The sequence below is a fragment of the Mirounga leonina genome, unplaced genomic scaffold (genome assembly GCF_011800145.1).
Source record: "Mirounga leonina isolate KUSES-001 unplaced genomic scaffold, KU_Mleo_1.0 Mir_204, whole genome shotgun sequence".
Taxonomy (NCBI): domain Eukaryota; kingdom Metazoa; phylum Chordata; class Mammalia; order Carnivora; family Phocidae; genus Mirounga; species Mirounga leonina.
The window spans coordinates 3,841,822-3,865,708 of NW_023270513.1; the positions used below are offsets into that span (position 1 = coordinate 3,841,822).

The window sequence follows — 23,887 nt, forward strand, 5'->3', positions numbered from 1 at the left end:
GTGATGTACGGAATTGTTAAATCACTATATTGTACACCTGAAACTAATATAACACTGTATGTTAACTAATGGGAATTAAAATAAAAACTTAAAGAAAAAAGAATACAGTACACAATACACATACAAAAATGTGTTAATTGTTTATGTTTCAGTAAGTTTTCTGGTCAACAGTCGGCTATTGGTAGTTAAGTTTTTGGGGATTTAAAAGTTATATGCATTCGTATCCACCCAGGGACACCAAAAAAACAAACAAAGACAAAAATTAAAAAAAAAACAAAACCCAAACAAACAAAAGTTACATGTAGATTTTTCAATTGTGCAGGATGTTGGCGCCCCTAACCATCACATTGTTCAAGGGTCAACTGTACATTAAACATACCAAATCCATTCCTGCCTAATTCCCGTGTTAATATGTGCCAGGCACTATTCTAGGCACTGGTGATAGAGATGTAATAAATCCATTGATAGAGATCAAATAAATAAATAAATCTTTTTTTTAAAGATTTTGTTTATTTATTTGACAGAGAGAGAGATAACAAGAACAGGAACACAAGCAGGGGGAGTGGGAGAGGGAGAAGCAGGCTTCCTGCTGAGCAGGGAGCCTGATGCGGGGCTCGATCCCAGGACCCTGGGATCATGACCTGAGCGGAAGGCAGATGCTTAACGACTGAGCCACCCAGGCACCCCAATAAATAAATCTTAAAGAAAAAAAAAAAAAACAGGGTCTAACATTCATGTCACCAAAGTCCCAGAGGGCAAGGAGAAAGAGGATGGGACTGAAAAAGAATTTCAAGAAATAATGCTAAAGATTCCCCAAATTTGGCAAAAGATATAAACCTAGGTTCAAGAATCTGACTGAACTCCAAACTGGATAAATCCAAAGAAATCCACACCAAGATGCATCATAATCAAATTCCTGAAAAATAAAAAATAAAAAAAGGGGTAAAAAAAACTAAAAAAAAACCCCCAACAATTCTGGAAAGCAGCAAAACAGAAACAAAGCCTTACCTATAAGGGAAAGATAATTCAAATGACAGAGGTTTTCTCATCAAAAACCATGGGTGGTAAGATATTTTTCAAGTAGTTCAAGGAAGTAACTGTCAACCCAGAATTCTAGGTCCATGAAAATATTTCTCAGGAATGAAGGGGAAATAAAGATATTCTCAAAGGAAGGAAAACTAAGAGAATTTGTTGCCACCAGACCTACCCTAACAGAACAGCTAAAGGAAGTTTTTGCAATGGAAAGGTAATAATGAAAGAAGGAATCTTGGAACACCAGGAAGGAAGAAAGAACAACGGGAAGAGTAAAAATATGAATAAACATAAACATACTAGGTTTTTTCCCTCCTAAGTTTTCTAAATTATGTTTGATGATTGAAACAAAAATTGTAACACTGATGTAGTTCTAAATGTATGTAGAGGAAATACTTAAGGCAATTATATTATAAATAGGAGGGGGAAAGGACTTAAAGGTGGGTAAGTTTTCTACACTTCATTCAAACCGATAAAATGTTGATACTAGCAGACTGTGGTAAGTTAGGCATATATAATATATACCCAGAGAGACCACTAAAAAGCCTATACAGAGAGATACAATCAAAACCACTAAAGATGAATCAAAATGAAATTTGAACAGAGGTATAAGTCACCAACAGTAAAGGATGAAGAAGAAAACAGAGAAAGAACAGAGGGAATGAAGAGAAAACAAAAAATAAAATGGCAGATTTAGACGCTAACATATCAAAATTACACTGAGTGTAAGTGATCTAAATACATTAGCTAAAAGACAAAGATTGGCAGGGTGGCTAAAAAAGTGATCCAACTATATGATGTCTATAAGGAGCTCATTTCAAATATATTAGTAGGTTGAAAGTAAAAGGATAGAAAACATATGCCATGCAAACATTAATCAAAAGAAAGCAGGAGTGGCTATATTCATATCAGATAAGTAGACTTCAGAGCAAAGAAAATTACCATGGACAGAAAGGGACATTATATAATGGTGAAAGGGTCAGTCTACCAAGAAGATATAGCAATCCAAAATGTATATGCACCAAACAACAGAGCTTCAGAATACACGAAGCAGAAGCTGATAGAACTATAATGAGAAATAGATTCGCAATTAGAATTGGAGACTTCAACATCCCTCTCTCAGCAATTGATAACAGAACAAGACAGAAAATGACAAAGACTACAGAAGAACTCAACAATGCTATCAGAGAATAGGATCTAACTGACATTGACAGAACATTCCATCAAACAACAACAGAATACATATTCTTTTCTAGCACTCACAGAACGTATACCAAAATAGACCATATACTGGGCCATAAAACAAACCCCAACAGTTGAAAAAAACTGAAATTACACAGCACATCTTTTCTGACCACAATGGCATCAAGGTAGAAATGTAAAACTTCCTGAAAAATAAATCTCCAGGCCCGGATGGTCTCACTGGAGAATTCCAATAAAAAGAATTAACACCAATTCTACCCTATCTCTTGCAGAAAACAGAAAAGAACACTCCCAAACTCACTTTCTAAGGCAGTATTGGCCTGATACTAAAAGCAGATGATGACAGCACAAAAAAGAAAACTACAGGTTAATATCCCTCATGAATATAGATGCAAAATCCTCAAGAAAATATTAGCAAATAGAATTCAGCAATGTAGATAAAAATTGTACACCATGACCAAGTGGGGTTTATTCATACAAAGCTGGTTCAAAATTTGAAGATCAATCAAGGTAAACTACCATATTAAAAGGCTAAAGAAGAAAAATTACATACATATCAGTATTAGTATCAAATGATGCAGAAGCAGCATTTAACAAAATTTAATACCCATTCATAACAAAAACTCTCATAAAACTAGGAATATAAAGGTGTACTGCTTCAACTTGATAAGGAAGATCTACAAAAACCTACAGCTAACATCATTCATAGTGGTGAAAGACTGAGTGTTTTTCCTTTAATTTCTGGAATAAGGCAAGGATGTCCTCTCTCACCATTCTTACTTAACATAATATTGGAAGTCTAAGCCAGTGCAATAAAGTAAGAAAAGGAAACAAAAAGCATAAAGATCAGAAAGGAAGAAATAAAACTGTCTCTATTTGTAGATGAGTGGTGATCTATGTAGAAAATCCTGAGGAATCTATAAGAAAACAGAACTAATACATGAGTTCAGCAGCGTCACAGGATATAAGTGCAACATACAAAAACTGTATTTCTTTTTTTTTAAAGATTTATTTATTTGGCAGGGAGAGAGAGAGGGAGAGCAGGAACACAAGCAGGGGGAGCGGGAGAGGGAGAAGCAGGCTTTCCGCGGAGCAGGGAGCCCGATGGGACATCATGGGATCATGATCTGAGCTGAAGGCAGCCGCTTAACGACTGAGCCACCCAGGCACCCCCAAAACTGTATTTCTATACAGTAACAATTAACACATGGAAACCAAAATGAAAAATACAATAACTCAAAGAAAAACTTATGTACAAAACCTGTTTAGTATCTGTATGCTGAAAATTACAAATGCTGAAGAAGGAAATAAAAAAAGTTCTAAATAATTGGAGAAACAAACTGTGTTCATGGATTGGAAGATTCGATGCAATAAAGATGTCAATTCTTCCCAAACTGATATCCAGGTTTAACACGATTCCTAACAAAATCACAGTAAGGTATTTTGTAGATATAGACAAGATTATTCTAAAGCTTATATGGAAAGCAAAGGAACTAGTATAAGCTAAAGCAATTTTGAAAAAGAAGAAAGAGGAATCACTCTACCTGATTTAAGGTTTATTATATAGCTAGAGTAATCAAGACTGTAGAGGAGGAATAAACACATAGCTCAATGGAGCAGAAGAGAAAACTCAGAAAGACCGGTGCCTTGGAGTGAATGAGAATTTTGGAAAGGAATGTGGTCCTAGGGAGCTATCTGGACTTTATACCCTTCTACTAGACAAAAGAGGCTTTACATCATGAGTCAAGGGAAAATCTGCTCCCTTGAGCAGACAGATGGAAGCACCTTAGAATTACTAGAGGTCCCTAAGAAAGGAAACAGCACCTGAGACATGTAAAATGCTCACTCTCCAGTCCCTATCTTTCCAGCTGTGTGCAGGGCAGTGGCCAGGTTTTGTAAACCAAAAATTGGGACATTAGGTCTGATAAAGTAATAACAATAACAACAACAACAACAATAATTAAGAACTCAAACATGTAGGGGTGCCTGGGTGGCACAGTCGGTTGAGTGTCTGACTCTTGGTTTCAGCTCAGGTCACGATCTTGGGGTTGTGGGATTGAGCCCCCCATCAGGCTCCATGCTCAGTGTGTCTGCTTGAGATTCTTTCTCCCTCTCCCTGCCCCTCCCACTTGTGCTTTCTCTCTCTCAAATAAATATATAAATATTAAAAAAATAAAACCCCAAACATGTATTACTTTTTTCTGAATAAAAAAGCAACACATATTCATGGTAGAAATTTTGAAAAATACAAAAAAAAAGAATAAAGAACAAGTAAAAAAAATACCTATAATTCCAGTCCTACCACCAAAGTAACTACTATTAGCATTTTTGTTATATTTCCTTCTGGTGTTTCTCTGTGCATATTCACATACTCACACACCCATTATATCTACAAAATTGAGACTATATGGTATTAAATAACTTTGTATCCTTTTTTTTACTTAATATTATTATCATGACAATAATTTTGTGCCATCAAATTGTCTTTAAAAATTTCTTTTTAATTGGCTGCAACAAATCTTCCATGTAGATGTATTTGAGACCATGTATCATACCTCAAATTCAACATATCAAAATAGAACACATCAAGTGTATGTTTCTGTAAAACTATCCGTCGTCCTCCAATGGCTCCCCAACCCAGTTGGTATCCAGGCTGGAAAGCTCAGAATCATCTTTACTTCTTCCTTTCTTTTCGATCCCCTATACATGACCTACTTCCAAGTGTTGTTGATACTGTCTTCCAAACAACTCTCAGCCATTTGGGAGGAATAGGATAGGAAATATCCTAATACCACTGTTCTGGTCCAGGCCCTTGCAGGCTCACTCTTGGAATACCACCATGATTCATCCAAATATCACTGTATCATGTTATGTCCTAATTCCAGAACCTAGAATGGCTGTCACTTTTTTTGTATCCAATATGGGCTACTCAGCCTGAAATTCAAGGGAACTTGCAACCTGCCCCTGGCACACACCTATTTGAGTTTCCCTCGCTTACGAGCACTTCCCCATTCTTATCAATTTAAATCCTCCAAGACCTTTGAAAGCAGTCTCCCTAAAATCTTGCTCCCCTGCTTCTACATAGTATCAGCCTTATTATATCCTGATCTGTATAAGGGAGTTAATTTTGTCTCCTTCCCTAAACTTCTCAGCTGTTTATTAGAGGCAGAGACCATGTTTTATACTTCTCATACCTCTCATGGCACTAAGAACATGGGAGGCTCCAAAAGATATTCATTGATTGATTTAGTTGGGCTCTGAAGCAGAGACATAATCATACTTCTTAAAATTAACCTGGTTTGGGGCGCCTGGGTGGCTCAGTCGTTGAGCGTCTGCCTTCGGCTCAGGTCACGATCCCAGGGTCCTGGGATCGAGCCCCGCATCGGGCTCCCTGCTCTGCGGGAAGCCTGCTTCTCCCTCTTCCACTCCCCCTGCTTGTGCTCCCTCTCTAGCTGCGTGTCTCTCTGTCAAATAAATAAAATAAAATAAAATAAAATAAAATAAAATAAAATAAAATCTTAAAAAAAATTAAGCTGGTTCACAGCCTTACTTTGGGAGACATTGCAGGGTGGAAAGAGTTTACTAGGGGCAGTTGAAAAAAGCAGACAGGGGATGATGAGGAGACTTGACTGAGCAATACTGTTATGAAGCAGACGGCACTGGGTCTGGATTCAAATCCTGAGGGCACCACTTACTTGTTACATGACTATGGGCATGTTACACCATGTCTTTGGACACCAGTTTCTTACCTTATGAGGTAATTGTGAAGATTAAATGAGATCATATATGTAAAGAATCCAGCATATGGTATAGCACAGTTGGCTTTCAATAATGGTAGCTCCTACCTCCTGGATTTATGTCGGTATTTGGTGTCTTCATAAGTAATCCACCAAGGGTTTTCATGGTTTGTTAAAAGCTGTTGTCTAGGGGCGCCTGGGTGGCTCAGTTGGTTGGGTGTCTGCCTTTGGCTCAGGTCACGATCATGGGACTCCCGGGATCGAGCCCCACATTGAGCCCCGCATCGGGCTCCCTGCTTGGTGGGGAGTCTTCTTCTCCCTCTGCCTCTCACCCTGCTCATGCTCTCTCTGTTTCTCAAAGAAATAAATAAAATCTTTAAAAAAAAATAAAAGCTGTTGTCTAAGTTACTGTGACTTTGGGAAGCAGTATCCATATTTATTTCAGAATTTATAAGATTTTCAGCATGACATTTTTTTAAAGATTTTATTTATTTATTTGATACAGAGAGAGAGAGAGGGAGAGAGCAAGCACAAGCAGGGGGAGCAGCAGAGGGAGAGGGAGAAGGCTCCCCGTTGAGCAGGGAGCCCAATGTGGGGCTCGATCCCAAGACCCTGGGATCATGACCTGAGCCAAAGGCAGACGCTTAACCGACTGAGCCACCCAGGTGCCCTTCAGCATGACATTTTTATAACTTCTCTTTCTGTTGAACAACAGCAACAACAAACCTCTCCAATTCTTTTACTCTTTAGTGAAACAAGACAGGAACCTGGTCAATGGGGAAGCCAGGCTGGTGGTAGGCTCTTGGAAAGAACCACAGTGGGCTGGAGAAGAATAAAGGGACAGGGGATGGCAAGGGAAGATAAGGAGTGGACATCACAGAGATCTTCCCCTGAAGTAATGCACATTGGATGTCCTCCACAGCCCTGCTCCAAATCCTAAGAAGCCCTAAAGCAGATGGTCAGTCTGTCTTGGGACCAACCCTGCCTTTCAACTTATCCTCATGGCTTCTCGGGAAACAAGAGAAGGTGTAGAAGTAAGCTGAGTTTCTATGGTGTAGAGACCCACCAGGCAGGAGCCCTGCTTCAAGCTTGGAGCTTCAGCAGGCCTTGGACATGTCCAGACCTGATGTCCTAATTCCTAGTCCTTAGAAGAATGTCAATCCCAGACTTCAAATTGCCTGAGGAGGTGCAGCTTACACTCAGCACAATGGCGTTCCTGAGAATATTACCAACAGATGTGCAGAGGGCCGCATCTTGGGGCCCTGGAACTGTAAATAGCAGAGTGGGGCTGGTGAACACAACACACTTCAGGTAGCAGGAGCTGGATGGGTTGGCTCCTTCCACCTTTTGTCCTCTTTTACTTCTCTACTCAGCTCAAAATGGAGTAGAAAGGTTCAATGATAGTATGGTAGGGTGATGGGAGCATGGCAGATGTAGGGGGCTAGAGAACGTTAAAAGTCAGAGGCCAGAATTTCAAGTGTTGCTCATGGCTGTCTTCCTCCCATTTCCAAGGAGACATCCGATTTTAGGTGCTTTGGATCAGCCACATGGAAGGAGCTGGGTATGCAGTGAAGGGTGGGAAGAGTTTACCAGGGGCAACTGGAAAAAGCAGGGGGGTTTAAAAAAAATGAGATTGGAAAAATGAGGTACGACGAATAGACCTGGCAGGGAAACCCTGCAAAGAGAAGAGGGGCACTAGAAAGGACAAACAGCCTGACTCCAAAGCCCCATTCAAAAAGGCCAGGGTTCAAGTGTGTGCTCTACCACCTATTAGCACAGTGTGTGGCACATAGTAGGTGCTTAGTAATTGCTTGCTGAATGAATGAACAAATGTGACCTTGGCCAAGTCACTTATCCTCTCTGAGCCTCAGTTTCCTCATCTGTAATAGATGCAATAGAGCAATAGTAGCTATTGCTCTTATTATTTCACCTGTGTTTTCTCTCCCTTTTACCCACATCAGTTGGCTGGTCCATCTCCCCAACCCTGCACTGTATGAGATGCCAACTCAGCCTCCTTCATTAAGGGTCAGAAAAGGCAGATGTGCACAAGGCCTTCCCTTCCCTCTTGTGTCTTCCCCCTCCACCTCCTTCTTACCTCCTGGCCCTATTTGTCTCCTTTTCTATTCCAGGCAAACTTGGGGTACAGTCTGGGAACGCACAGCAAGTGAGTTGTAACCTCCAATTACAATGTCAACACGTACTCGTGCATGCACAACTCACCCTCCCTCTGCACTCAGCCACAGAAGGTTGGGTCTGGGTTGCAACAAGAAGCTTTTGGCCCCCTAGGGACCTTTACTCCATTCAAATGTCATCAGCACTAGGGACTAGAAAAACTCTACCCCTGTTTCCTCACACAGAGCCAGGCAGGCTTGGGGAGCTAGCCACCCCTGGGGATTGATCACATCAGCACCATTCCAACTCTGGAAGGCTCGGTGTGAGCCAACTCTTCTGGAGTACGTCAACCAGAGGAAAGGCAAACAAGTCTGAGCACATGAAGATGGTGTGAGGATGATTTTTCAGTAGTGAGCATGGGCATGAGCTAGGCGGAGCGATCCACACTTCCTTGTGAACACTGACACATATCTTTGAGATTCACTGGCATGAGAAGAGCAATTTGTTAGAGCAAAACATAGCTTTTCCCTGTATAAAGCTAACAGCTTGAATCGACTCTCCAAGGTTTTATTTTTGTCTTTTTTTTTTCCTCTTGGAAAGACTAATGGACAATAAAGATGGGATAAGGTGAGGTCTAAATTTGCCTTTCCCTCCAGTCAACCTGTGGCACATGGAATGTATCTCTATAAGATGAACCTCCCCAGGTTTGAGCTTCAGTAGGTTAAAAATCCCATCTTTTGTGCTTCTAAGGGATGTGGTGAGAAAGAGAAAAAAACACAAGCTCAAAGGCTGAACAAATTCAACTGATACATGCTGGCTAAACTCCCTCCCATAGAGTGGAGCTTAATCCATCCACTCCATCGTTGCCATTCCATCTTCCCAAATCAATCCATGCCTCCCCTCTCCCTTGTTTTTAATATGGGGGAAGGAGGGCAGCAAGAAATGGCCAGCCTCGCTGAGGTTTTTATATGCAAGAACAAATGACAAGTCATGTAGGCAGGTTCAGGGAAATCTTTCAGAATGTAGAAAATTCAGCAGCTTTTCCACACTGACCATTGTCATGGCAACGCACTATCTGATGGCAGTATGCGTCACCAGGCTGGAGGGGCACGGTCTCAGTATAGCAGGTTAGCCTGGCCATTTTTAGCAACATTTGGACTTCTTTCTAGCCTCATTTCTTCTTGGTTTAGCTGAGTTTCTTTTTGGTTCTGGACTTGTGTGCTCTGCTCATTTGCATGGCTAGAACACAAGACTTTGTCAATATGAAAGAGATGGCTAAATGGAAAATCTGAACATTCCTAGTATTCTATAGCCAGTCTACTTGCTGTGTGCCCTCCCTGGCTCCTCCCCACCCACTCTCAGCCATTTAGTTTCTTTTCTTCTCATCAATTCTTTCCTCTACACAGTATTAACTCCCCCCACCCCTGCCCCAACAACTGTGACTCATCTACCAACCCCTGCACTCTCATCTTATTCTTTTTATTGTTTTTCTATTTTCTCATTTTTAACATACAGCATCCTAGGATCTTAGGATTAGAAGGAACCTTAACAATAATTTAGTACAATCGCCCTCCCCCAGTGCAGGAGCCCTTCCATGATATGACAGTCAAGTGACTATCTAGCCTCTACTTGCATATCTCCAGCAACAGAGACCTCATTCCTTTTTGGGCAGCCTGCTCGTTTGGATAGCTCAAAATGTTAGAAAATTCCTCCTTCTACTGAATACAAATTTGCCTTTTTTATAATATTTACCCATGGGTCCTAGCTCTGTGCCCTGTGACCACATAGACTCTGTCTACACCCTCTGCTCTGTGACAGCCTCTTGGAGATATGAAGTAAAGACCACGTCCCCCTGGGTCTTCTTTTCTCCAAAAGCCCCAGCTCCTCCACCCAGACCTCTTGGAGCCTGGTCTATAGTCCTTTCCCCATCCTGACTGACCAGTAACGTGCTCTTATTTGCCTAGAACCCTTTTAAAGTGAGGTTGCTACTGCATCAGCATCTTCTGGAGGCCAACTTGTCCTGGAGACTCACAATGAGGTCCACACTGACTAAAATCCCTAGCTCTTTCAGACAAAATGCTGCTGAGCCACATCTTCCCATCTTGTATGGGGTCCAGTTGCTTCTGTGGACCCAATTCCTGGTCCATACATTTTCTCTCAGTTTAATGTCATTGTGCTACAATCAGAAAATTGCTTTAACCTGTTAGGATCGTTCAAAAATCTTGACTTACATGTAACTTACATGTCCGCTAAGATTTTCTATTATTTTTTCCCCAACCCTCAAACTAATCTTTTATCTCAGGTCTTTTTTTTTTTTTTTTAAAGATTTTATTTATTTATTTGAGAGAGAGAGTGACAGAGAGCATGAGCAGGGTGGAGGGGCAGAGGGAGAGGGAGAAGCGGGCTCCCTGCTCAGCAGGGAGCCCGATGTGGGGCTCGATCCCAGGACCCCGGACCCCGGGATCACGACCTGAGCCGAAGGCAGATGCTTAACGACTGAGCCACCCAGGTGCCCCTTATCTCAGGTCTTTTAAAAATTTATTCCTCTTTTGGGTTTCTTACCTTTCCTAGTTCTCTCTCCTTTGAATTACCTCCCTTATGTCTTCTCTCGCTTGTCATTTCCATTTCCTTATTAGCAAGATGTCACCAGTCTGGAGATATGTGTCTGGGTACGTGTGCAGGAAAGCATGAGGGCATACAGATATCTGCACACACGTAGGTGTGAGCAAGAAGCTGCAGAGGCTTGTTTAGTTTCTCTGTTTCTATTTGTCTGTGCTCTACCAGGATTTAGAGCCTGGATGGGGGGAAAATGGCAAGGTTGAAGGAGGATGGGTAAGAGAGGTTGGTCCAGGATCAGTCCCAAAGGAAACAGGAAAGGTGTCTGGGGCTGTGAGGGGCAGGAGGAAATTAAGGTGGGAGCATCAGTGTTAATCAGGGCTGCAGCATGGTGAGAAGGACTGGCAAAGGGCCAGGAACAGAAGGAGTTTAGAGGCCCTAAAGACTGTACAAGGGAGGGGGCGCCTGGGTGGCTCAGTCGTTGAGCGTCTGCCTTCTGCTTGGGTCATGATCCCGGCCGGGGTCCTGGGATCGAGCCCCGCGTGGGGCTCCCTGCTCGACGGGAGGCCTGCTTCTCCCTCTCCCACTCCCCCTGCTTATGTTCCCTCTTTCGCTGTGTCTCTCTCTGTCAAATAAATAAATAAAATCTTAAAACAAAACAAAAAAAAGACTGTACAAGGGAGGAGGACTTGGTTAGGAAGTGAGGATTTGTGGGGTTGGTATCTACCCTGAAGCCAGAGGGAGGTGGCTTGAAACTACAGGGCCAGGAGAAGGCTGAGGGCTACGGGACACCTCAGAGAGGCAATAAGCATTGCTGTGAGCATAACCTTACAAGTCTGTGACTTGTGAGCTTAGAAAATTTTCTCTGGCCAAAGGAGCCTGGGACGTGGAGTCCCTGCCTAAGGACTTGGCTGTTGTCACACACCGGGCTCTACTAGAGTTTCGGGCCTTAACATAACCCTTAGCAAAGACCCCCCTAGGACACAACTCGTTTCCTCAGACTAACTCTGGTACAGAACAGGCCTCCCTTTCATGCCGGATTCTATTCCAACGAGGGAGTCAAAGGTAGAAGAATTGCTGCTATCTTGGTCGTTATATGAATAAACATGGGAATTTCACGCTCCAAGATGGGCAATATGATACCCTTAGCCTCTTGACTCTACCAATAATTAGGATCCAAAAAATATGCACACACACATGCAAATTCAAGTAAACAGGAAAATGGGTGCCAAAACGATTTTACAATACTGTAGAGAAAGGGAACTGAGTTGTGGAGTGGCAGCTGGGGGTTGCAGAGGGGCTACTGGAAAGCTAAGGGCAGCATCCCCAAAAGGCTAGTGCAAGTGTGATCAAGATATTCTAGAATAACCTGATGACTGCCATTTTCCTTCTGGCCAGAAGCCAGAATAGTTGCAGGCCAGCCGGAGGGAAGGGCAGGATAGGGCAGCAGGTCCGTCTCCAGTGCTCTGGGTAAGACTGGGGAGTCCACTCTCAGGGCACCAGAATCCTGACTATCCATTGTAGGCCCGCAGTCTCTCAAGGCCGTATTGGACCAAGGAACTACACTGGAACACAACGTCTGTGAGCCCCTCCTCCCCCCTACCCTAAGTCTGAAGCGGCTTGAACTCCCCTCATCTTAAAGACCATTTTACTTTGGCTCTTTTAAAAGAAAAAGGGTTCCAGGGCACACTTCAGAACTGGTTTTTCACTGGAGGTGCCTAAAGATAAACCTTTTGTCCCCCTGAAGGTGACATTAGCTGGCCAAATGACAATTCCAGGGAGAGTGACCAGTGTGGAATTCCAACTACAAGCTATCAGGCCAAGAAGATGTTTCCCTTCTAAGTCAGTGAAATGCTTAGCCACCAAAAGACAAATGGTATTTGGGGAAGCCCCCACTGATGGGCCACCGCAAGCTGGGTGGAATGAGGAGGGCGGGGCTTGAGGGGTGGTGCTCACCTTTGATGTAGTTGAGGATTTGCTGGACTCGGTGGGGCTCATTGCGGTCTGGCCGGCAGCTTGGCGTGATTTCCAACACATAATCAGGACCATATGCTGTGAAAAACTGTAAGGAAAAGGGAAAGGCCAAAAAACAAACTAAACCACAGAAAACCTCCAAACCAAACCACATACACACAGAACAATCAAAAGAAAACCACCACTATTGACAAGGCAAGGGAGGCCCAGGTGGGCCGGGCAGGATGATGCAGCGGGAAGCCCTGTCCTGGTGGTACCATTCCTCTTGTTCAAAACCTCCAGCCTTAGTTCTTACTGACCCCTCTTGTCTAGCCACATTGGCTTGCTCTGGGCTCTCCCAAATCACACCATGCTTTGTCCCCCCCTTAGGATCTTGGCCACTGCTCTTTGTTCAGGCTGCAAAGGCCCTCCCCTCAATTCCTGCTGCCTGCGAAAAACCTCCCCATCCTTCCAGGCACAGCTCAAATGTCACCTCCTTCACAAAGCTGTCCCTTATTTTCCACCAACCCCCAGAGTGCTCTGTTGGTACCTCTTTTTTTTTTTTTTTTGGCCTTTGTTCAACAAATAGTGCTTGCTGCTGGGGGGACTATGAAGATGGGCAAGACCTCCTCTGGGATCCACTAGGTCTTCATAAGCACATGCTGTACAGGATAGAGATTTTTCAACAGTGACCTGATCTCCCTGCACTGGGTTGTCAGCAACTTGAGGGCAGGCAGCACCTAGGTCTTACTCACCTCCTCGAGCCTCATAGACTATGGCAGTTGCCTGTTAGTTTTGGTTGCCCTGAATTCCCTGACCCAGGAATGTTAAGCAAGCCTAGTTCCTCCAGTTTTTCTTTCTCTGTAGTAGAGTTTATTTGTTTTTTAAATTCAGGGAATCAAAATAAAGGTTTCTGGATTCTATTTCTAGCTCACTAGATGATTCCTTGTGACCCACTGGTAAGTCACAATATCTGATTCAGCTTCTCTATTAGGGCCCGCTTGGGGAAAAACAGTCCACGACAAAGGGAATCATTCAATTGGGATAAGTCCTTGAATGGGAAGTATGCAAAACTACTATTTCTGTTTAGTTTTTAACAGAAATAGTATTTGTGCATACTCTCTGGAGAGAGAGCATATGGTCCTTAACATTATGTGCTTTCAATAGTGATATTGTTAGGCAGTAAGTAAAACAGGGGGATTCAAATTCCATGGGAAAAATGGTAGAGAGCACATGAAAAAAGGGATCTGGATGTGTCCTGAATTTGATGTCATTCGGAGAAGCCCAGGGTTATTGCCACTGCCACCGAATTATCCTTGTGAAGAGTCTGGATGTTTATCTGGCACTATGGGAGAGGTTGTGGAATGATCTCTAAGGATTCTAACAGCACCTTTGTGGAGTCCATGGGAGTAATTTGATGGGTAAATGGCTTTTGCACATCCATGATTGAAAACTGCACATTTAGTTAAAAGGAAAATGCCCAAGACTGTCCCAATGCTTATTATAATGCCTTTTTTTTTTATGGACTGACATTGAAAGGAAAGAGGGGCCTTGTTCCTTCCTGCTGGAATCATTACTCTCTGATGCCTGAAGCCCCGAGTTCTGGAGATAGAAGAAGCCTTGAGTGGAAATCATCTTCACCAAACCCATATATGGAAGAGATAAGAGGGGTCACCTGGGGGAAACATCCAGAAACTAACCCCCCAATATGATCAAAGAAACCTGAAGGGTTTGTATTTTTAGTTAAGGAGGGCCCCTCAGTCCAAGTTCAAGGATCTCATGGGCTTGGCTCTGGAAGAGAAGGCTTCAAACAGGTGTTGCCCTCTCTCCTTAGGCGACCTCTTTTCCTTCAGAGGGTGGACCTCAAGTAGTACACTCATTTCACAGGTATGAAAAGATGGGTTTAGAGAGAGCAACAGAAGAAAGGCAGCTGCAATGAAGTAGCCACTCTGGGAGAGGACCCAAACCCCTAGCATCAAGGTGCTATAAAAATCAGAGGCAGGGTGCCTCACTGAGATACAGGAGGAGAGAATGTTCTGCCTCCATCTATGAAGGCAGAGGATCAATGCTGATCCTCTGTCAGCAAGACATGCTGTGAGCTGTCTGTTTAGGGCCAAGTGTTTGAAATAATATGTCTGCATTGTGAATGCCCACAATGTGGTGACCCATACTCTCCCGCTTTAGTTCCTTCTTTGACCAAGAGCACGGCGGTTGCAAGATGGTCAACTGCGGCCAGAACTGACTCTTATGTAACAGAACTCAGTCTCACTGGGATTGAGCCTCTTGATCTGGCTGCATTAGCACCTGGCTTTGACTAACCCATGAATAACCCATTCTTTGCTGAGGCAGGCTGGCTGCAGGTAATAACCAAGACTGGGTTCCTAACCATCTCTCCACCTTTGCCAATGAAAGAGTATTCCCAGGTCCTGCTTATTTGCACTATTCTTAGGCGAGGGGACACAGATGATTTAAGAAATTCCCTGTTCTGTGATCCAGGTCGACATGGCAGCTGCCTGGTCCCAGCCTTAGGAGGCTCTGTTTGGGGCTGAGGGAAGTGACAGGCACCCAGAAGGTGGAGGCTGACATCGAAGGCAAAGAGGTGTTGCCCTCTTCCCTGCTCTGTCTCTCTCCTGGCGTTTCTCTGTTTCTGTGTTATATTATGCTTTTATTTTGGCACTTGTTAACTCTTTTCTACTAGACTATGACCTCTGCAGAGGCAGAAACTTCTGTCACATTCTTTGTAGAATTGAACTCAAGTCATCAAAGGGTCTCCTTAAACCTTCATTTTAAAGTTATGTTGAATGAAATTCATTCACGAAAGATTTAGCTGGCTGGCCAGTGAATTCTGGGGAATAATGCAAAGAGCCAACTCAGAGCATTAACAGCTTCTCGGGCCTCTTGAGGCAGCATGATGAGGCGGAAAGAGCACTGTCTTTAGAGTCAGACAGAGCTGGATGTTCTATCGGGATTTCGTCACGTGCCTCAGGCGAGCTGCTCAATCTCTCTTTTGTCATTGCTACCAGAGGGGTGATAATAAATGCTGACCTGGCAGGATTGCTAGAAACCACTGAGATAGTACAAACGAAAGGGCCTAGCAAGGGCCCAGAACATAGTAGGACTTCGGCAAATGTGAATTCCCTTCTCCTGAGGCAGGAGGCCCTTGCCTAGCTGTTGCCGCACCCATACCCCGGGGGATGTTGGGTCAAGTACTGGGGTAGCTACGCAGAAAGAAGAACCTGTTCCTCCTGCTAGACAAAGCCCAGCAGCCCCAGCGTCCTCTCTACTTGCCCAAACCGTTAGCTCCGCCTAGGGCCTGTGGAGAAACTGAACTTCTCTCACAGTTTCCTGCCCTATGCTCCTAACACTTGTTAACTGGAGAGGTGGAAAGGAAATCTGATCACATAAGGCAAAGGGGATATTGGGGTGGAGGGATTTGGCCAGCACTAGAAATAGCTTGAGGCCCCACCCTGAAACTGCCCTGCAGCCCTGAAGACGAAAGGAAATGGGCAAGCAGCAATCCCATTCCCAGACAGGTGGAGCGGGGATGAAAGAGGCCAGCTGGCCTTCCAGTCAAAACGCTGGCTTTGATCTCGGCAAAGGAAGGAGGGAGGTGCTAACCCTTCTCCACCCCTTCCCCTTTTCCCGCAGCACTCCTTTTGCTTTCTGAGTTTCAGTTTATACATTTTTGAGGGGAACATAGTAGTGGGAAGGAAGCAAATGGAAAGTATGAAGTGGGGGCTGAGGCATGGGAACTGAAGGTAATGGCGACTTTAGGGTCGTTGGTCCTTTCTCGACCCAAGAGTCAACGAATAAAGAAATGAAATAGCTCAGCTCTCATTCAGGTCAGCCCAGCTCAAGGCCCTTTTCTTGGTCACTCCTCCCCAGCTCTTGCTCACGCAATGCCAACAGTGTACACACACTTAGGTGTTCGGTCCAGAAGATATTCACAAGACGTCTTAGATGTGCTTTTATTCCTTCATAGTCCAATTTGGTCACAGGAACCCAAGCCACACACCTGGAGCTGCCAGGCCTTTTATCCTTTCTTCAATATTTATTAAGTGCCTACTGTGTGCCTGACAAAGTTCATTGGGTTACAAAGACAGTAAGACGTGTTTAGAAGGAAGAATTATTACAGAAGAGCGTGATGAGAGGTATCACCATAATACTGAAGATGAAAGTAATAAAAACATTGATTAAAGGCTTATATGTGTCAGGCACCTAAAGTGTCTTTTTATGGATTGGCTAACTTAGTTCTCACAACCAAGTTGTGAGGTACTATAATTATTTCCATTTTAAGATGAAGATTTGAAGCGCAGGACAGTCAGATAACTTGACAGAGGTCACACACACAGCATGCGTACGGCTGAGATTTGAACCCAGGTCATTCTGGAGATCAGCACTATCTATAGGAGCCTCTAAATTACCTCAGAATAAGTGATTGTGTGTGCGCACGCGTGTGTTGGGGGGGTGGGGTCTGCAAATAGGGTATGGTGGTGGGGAGGGAGGCATTCCCAAGAGAGCCTGGACAGAGGCAGGGAGTGCGGAATTGAACGGCACATTTTAGGCACTGAAATTAATGTGACATGGCTCGAGGGTAGGACATAAGGAGAATTAGGCCATGAGGCCGGAAGGCAGGCATGAGTTTCGCAGTGGGTGCTGCCCGCTCCCCACATTCAGGCATTTGGCCTTATTCCAGACTAGAAGGTTCATGAGGGCAGAACATTGTTTTGCTCCCTGCTGTATGGCCAGTTCCCAAATCAGTGCTTGCATCTAGTGTTTGGTAAGTAACTATTTGTGGGATAAGGAAATGAAGACTTGGGGGAGCTTATAAATGAAGGAATGGATAGGTCAGCTGTGTCCTTTTTTTTTTAATTTTAATTTTTTTAAAGATTCTATTTATTTATTTGACAGAGAGACAGACACAGCAAGAGAGGGAACACAAGCAGGGGGAGTGGGAGAGGGAGAAGCAGGCTTCCCGCGGAGCAGGGAGCCCGATGCGGGGTTCGATCCCAAGACCCTGGGATCATGACCAGAGCCGGAGGCAGACGCTTAACGACTGAACCACCCAGGCGCCCAGCTGTGTCCTTTAGAAGACTCACTGGCTACAGTGTGGAGACTGGAACAGCATTTGAGGGGAGGAATGCAAATAGGGAGACCAGTGAGAAGTCTGGTGCTAGAGCCATGCTGAGTGGTATCTGGGTCGGAACCCCAAGAGTTGTGGGAGGAATGGAGATATTGAAAAACTGAAAAGATATTATTAATAAGACTAAACAATGAACTGGATATGGAAAATAAGGAAGAAGAGTCAAGGATTTCTGACTGTGTAGGAGACACATTAATGAGATGAGGGGTACAGGCAGAGAACAGGGGCTCATGGTAAGGTGTACGTGTGGGGGGGTAGTTCAGCAGGAAGCATTTTGAGGGTCAGGATCCTGATGATATAGTGCTCTGGTATTTAGGAGAGAGGTTGGGCATACAATATGGGATATGTGTTAGAAATTTGGGAGTCGTCAGTGACATAAAAGAATTGGACGAGAATTGGCTGGCAGGGAGGCTTACTACAGAGTGAGTGGAAACAGTTCTGGTGACAGTTTGAGATATCACCGAGGGATTAAATAAAAAGAGGGCAGTCCTCTGATTTGTCCATGGGAAGGAGAGCTTTGCTGTAGCCAAGTCAGTGGAGGGTGTGGACAAGGACTGGAGAGTCAGAATGGGAGGAAGTGGAGATGAGAATGATGGTACGAATACACTTTTTAAAAAAATTTTTATTATTTATTTGACAGAGAGAGAGAGAGAGACAGAAAGAGAGGGAACACAAGCAGGGGGAGTGGAAGAGAGAGAAGCAGGCTTCCCGTGGAGCAGGGAGCCTGACGCGGGGCTCGATCCCAGGACCTTGGGATCATGACCTGAGCGGAAGGCAGACGCCTAACGACTGACCACCCAGGCGCCCATGAATACACTTTTTATTTTAGGAGTTTGACACAGGGTGGGTGATTTAAGATGGGAGGATCTTAAGTATATTTACAAGCTGAGGAGAAAGGCCCCTAGGATGGGAGTCAGAGGCAGCCTGATAGGGATTTAGAGTTAGTTACGTTTGTCTTTCTGGCCCCAGAGCTCCACAAGGGAAGAATACTATTTTATTCATATTTATCTTACCTACAGCTCCTAGCATAGGGCCTGGAAAATAATGGGTGCTCCATTCATGTTTCTTGAATGAAGGAAATAAAATGTGTTTGGGATTCTGAGAAGATTCGCATCCAGTAGAGAGAATTAGGGTCTTGAAAGACAGGGTGATTGCAAACAGGCAGGAATAGGGTATGATGGGAGGTAGTCAGTGGAGGCAAGAGAATGCTGGACAAATCTGGGGACCAGCAAGTACTATAAAGTTAGCTAAAGTCGGTAAAGGAGAGCATGGGAGGCCTGAATCCCAGGTTGAGGAGAAAGGACTTGCCGTGACAGGCACTGGGGCAGCCTCAGGATTAGATCTGTGCCTTAGGAAACATGGGAGCATGCATAGAAAGGCTGGGTGACCAGTGTGGAGGCTTTTGCAATAGTTCAAGGGAGGAGATAACAAGGGCTTGAACAAGGGTGATTGCTGTGGAGATGGAGAGAATGGGAAAGAGACATTGTAAAGGTAGACTCACCAGGACTTTGGTAATTGACTGGCTGGGGAGGGAAGGAGAGAAGGGAGAAGTCAAAGTTGACTCCTAGGTTTTGAGTCTGGCAAAGCGGCAGAATTCCTGTGCCCCTGACAGAGCTGGGGTAAATTAGCAGGAAGAGCTAGATGGCTAAGGGAAGGTGATGGGATGGGGTTTAGTGGGGTTTGAGATTGCAGGAGGGAATCTGGGTCACTGTGTCTAGCAGGCAGCTGAAGATGTGATGATGGTGTATGGAAGTGAGGTCATGGCTGAGCACTAAGGTGGTAAGGGGATAAAAAGATCCACGGAATAGGCAGAAAAAGAGCAGCCAGAGAGGAAGAAGAGTAGATTTCAGTAGAGCGAAATTTCACAGTCTTAGGCATGAGATTCAGCATGAGGAAGATGTTTAAAGGAATACATTTGCCATGCTAGCAATGCGCTCCCGCGGCTAACCAAGTATTCCTCTCTCCTAGTCAGTCGGGGGTGTAGTGATACTGCTTCTAGCCAGCCTTCTTTTTATAATACTCCGAGTAGCTCTCCACTTTTTTATTGTTAACTGAAGGTCTACCTTTTCCTAAAAATTCGACTTGATTCCACCAGGGTAAGCCCAAGGTTGGTGCCAATTCCTCTTACAGATCCCGGAGGCTTTACTCTGTTTTCAGTTGAGGCGGGGGGGGGTTGGCTGGTGACTGTGATGTGGGTCTTAACCAGGAAGAGCATTTCTTGTCCCAAATTACTCTGTGAACAGAACTCATCACAACCAGAATAACATAGCACCAGCACTTTGAACCAGAATATGGTCTCACATGATGCCTCTCAGTCTTTCCTATGTCACCAATTACTCCATCAAAGAACCTTGGCCCAACCGTGATGGAAACAAAAAAGCTCTCTTTTCCGCAGAAAAAAAAAAATTCTGTTTACAGGAAATTCAGTTATTATATATATCATTTACGGTACACTGTAAGAACATAAAATTGCGGTGGTATTATTAGGAGTAAATTTTATTGCCATGGCTTTATAACACAAACAAACAAAAATAATAACCCCATCAGTTGTTGGACTGAAGTGGCAGGAAGTAGCACATCAAAGGCAATTGCTTGTAGGCAAGGGAATGGAGAAGTAGGAGGGTCCAGAGTATGACCGAGAGAAGTCGGGAAGATACGGGTATTGGAGATAAGATGCTACCATGGTGGACATGAGGATGGAAACCAAGCATCACATATAGACTACATCTGTATCCCACCTGCAGTACGCATCTCCTCCCTTGGACACAGAGTCAGTACTTAAGAACTGTTTTATGGTGAGGCGCCTATAACCAGTGGCAAGAAATGTTTGAGTGAATGGGTGAATGAATGAATAGGTCATGGAAATAGTTTTATTATTCAGGTGTTTTGACGGTATTTTAACTACTGGTATAGAAAAAAGTTTATCAAGCAAAATAACCAGGTAAACCTGGGGAATGTTAGCTTATTTGAACACCAATTATATTTAAACAAAGCATATGTTCAGTATTAACTAGTCTTATTTCATTAGCTAAAGTACTTAGAGGCTTCGTGAACACATATATATGGCCCTTTAGTGTATTATGTATTCACTAAGGTCAATCCACAGTAATCTGTGTGTGTGTGTGTGTGTTATGTGTGTATGTGTGAGTTTGTGCGTGTGCGTGTTCTATCAGGTGCTGAGTAACAGATATGAACTTTAATCCATGGCTTTGGACTTTCAGCCCAGTGGGCTTTCCATTACACCATGAAGCAATCAGCATAGTTAAAAAGTGAGATTTCTGGAGCATTACGGGACGAGCCCTAAATTTTTGCTCCACTGTTTACTAGCTGTATGACCTTCGGCAAGTTACTTGGCTGTTGTGTCTTGGTTTTCTTGTTTGTAAAATGGGGACAATAACAGAATGTACCTTATAGAATTGTTGTGACAATAAATGAGTTAATTCATGTAAAGCACTTAGAACAGTGCCTGGAGCATAGTAAATACTCAGTAAACGTTATTTAATGCTAGATGATATTATTATTATTATTATTGTGATTTATCAACTGTGCAAAGAAACAGGAGTTCTGCATGTAATGGACAGTAGTAAAACTGGATTTCTTTACAAGTGCCCCTTGAGACTGAATGAAGGTGAGTTCCAAAGAGCTGATTCTGTATCTACAAACCCTGAAACCAGAAAGAGGGCAGAGCGATCAAGAAGCGAAGGATACCCCTAAATGAAAGGGATTAAAAAAATAAAATGGAAGAGAGGAGGAGGAAATGAGCAACTGGAAGTGGTGGGAAAGAGAGGCAGGGGGACAGAGGTGACAGAGGAGAAGAGATAGATATGGAGTACATTTGGTGAGGGAAGGAAGGAGGTACAGAGGAGGTGGCAGAAAAGACAAGGACAGGGTAGGGTGCTGCCATTTGACTAGGGGTCTCCCTGCAGGCTAAGGTTTTCCTTCAGGTGTGGTTTCAGGGGTTTGGGAGAAGGGTCCTGACCAAGACTAATACCTTCCCCACATCACTGCTGATCCTCAAATTTCTACGATTAGAGAAAATCCCTTCTTCAGAAATATGTGCAGGGCCAACTTTGGTTATGCCATATGTCTCTGTTAATCAAATGAATATTCTGGAAACAAGCCTACACATGATGCTTTTTTTTGTTCATTGACTTTTCCTTAAGCGAAGGGTGGGAATGGAAGATGGGAGAGTATAGGGAAATTGCTTTACCAGGCTTGCCGCTGGACAAGTACTAAGATGACCTTGAAAATGGATTCTATTGGAGGATTAGTAAGTGCTGCCTTGGCTTGATCTTTATGCTACTCCAAGCAAGTGCCCTCTCTCTATTCCTTCGCTGCTGAACTTCTTACAATTTCTCTTTTTTCCACCACTTTGACTGCTTCATTTCTCAGACATTTTAACCTATTGCTGTCTGTCTTCTTCCTCACACCTCCACTGAACTGTTTTCTAGAAGAAGGATGACAAAGAGATTTCAGCTTGTTGGCAACTCTGAATGATTGGTAGTAAGTAGCTGCTTGCGGTACTGTGTTGGGAAGGATTCTGAGGCTGTATCTAGGTTCATCAAGAAAATGCCATGGTCAGTTTGTCACCTAATTCAAGGGGGTACATGGTGTCAGCGTGGGGGGCTGGGGAGATGTGTTCATATGTGCTCTGTATTTGCTATACCTGCTTTAGGAGACCAAGAGTGACCTCTTAATTGCCAATCCACTGTCTTCTTTGCAGTTAGCACTCATCCTATTCGATCTCTCTCCAGCACATGTCATCAACTACCCCCTCATTTGTGGCATTATCTTCTCTCTCATCACCACCTCTCTCCCTGTTCCTTCTCAGTCCCCTTCCCTGAGTCTTCTTCCCTCACCTGTCTCTTAAAGGTAGGTGCCCTGGGTTGTGCTCCCAGCTTTTTTTTTTTCCCTCTCTGCAAGAGTTTACACTCTTTGCTGTTGTTTTAATCACTTCTATGCAGGGATCCTACACCTCTGGTGTTTATCCCCAGCCTCTGGCTTGCATTTATAACCGTCTGCTGGACATTTCTACCTGGAAAACTTGAATTCTTGGTACGTGATGCTTAATGTGTTCCAAGTGGAGCAAAATCAGAATGAGTCTTTCCAAAGAGAACATTCATCTTCTCTTTTTGTTCACTCAGCACCATAGGTGAGTCCCATCATACAATAGGCTCCTCAGCAAAGGTTTGAACTTATGACCCTGAATGGGTCAGTGTGCTTGTGCTTTGTTTAGAGGCACTGGATTTTGTGCTTTCAAAATACCTGGAGTGATATGGGACTCAGGGATAGAGATTAGGGGATCTCTATGAGATATTCTCATTGTTTGATGAGTAACGATTTTTTTTCTCTCTGTTAGATGAGAAAAAAAAAAAACCCCACCCATATCTAACCACGTGCAAGAAGACAGAGTCTGGCATTCTTTCTCAGGGGACAGCCGGATAGCTACCCATATGTTTTGGGTATTGTTTGGAAACACTCGCTGGTTATCTGATGGGGTAGGATGTAGGGTGGGAGGTACCGGGGAGACAACGATGAAGCAGACAATCCCTGGCCTTGAGGAGCTTACGGTCTAGTAGAGAAGGCAGACAGCTACAGGAATAGCTACAATAAGATGAAGGTTAGAGGTGAATCATTTCTCTAGAGCTATGGGAACTCGAGTGGGAATTCTTAACTCTGAGTGTGGGGGATGGGTAATGGATAAAACTGCACGGAGGAGATGGGAAACAGCTGCACTGGCCTTGAAAGGTGAGTCAGGTGTGCCCGGTTCTGGGCACAAAGAGAGGAATGAGGCTCAGTCTCTGCCCTCAAGGAGTAGATGGGGAGACAGCTGTGCAAACACTAATTCTAATGCTTTGTGGTAAGTGCCATAATAGACGTGCAGGCAAGGAGGTGTGCAGGCAAGGAGCTTCCTTCTGGAGTCCAGACGGAAGACAAAGCAAAGCGATGCTCTCTGAGTCAGCCTCTCACTGATTTCTCGGTCTCCCCGCCCTCCTGGAGTTTCCCGTCAGAAATTCAGATCTGATCATGTCATTCCCCTTGCCTAAAAACCGTGGTTGGCTCCCCACTGACTGTAGGACCATGTCCAAACTCTAAACCGGGACATCCAAAGGCCTTTATGGTCTGGCCCAACTGACTTCTCCAGGCTTAT

At 44.0% G+C, this 23,887-nt stretch overlaps 1 protein-coding gene across 2 annotated transcripts in view; it reads right to left on the reverse strand.

Moving 5' to 3' along the window:
- HDAC8 (histone deacetylase 8) overlaps window positions 1-23,887 on the reverse strand; it is a 214,356-nt gene that overhangs the window by 14,465 nt on the left and 176,004 nt on the right. For both annotated transcript variants that reach the window (XM_035028756.1, XM_035028751.1), the window contains one exon: window positions 12,597-12,702. In XM_035028756.1, coding sequence (XP_034884647.1) covers window positions 12,597-12,702 — 106 coding nt within the window. The remainder of the gene's footprint in view (window positions 1-12,596; window positions 12,703-23,887) is intronic.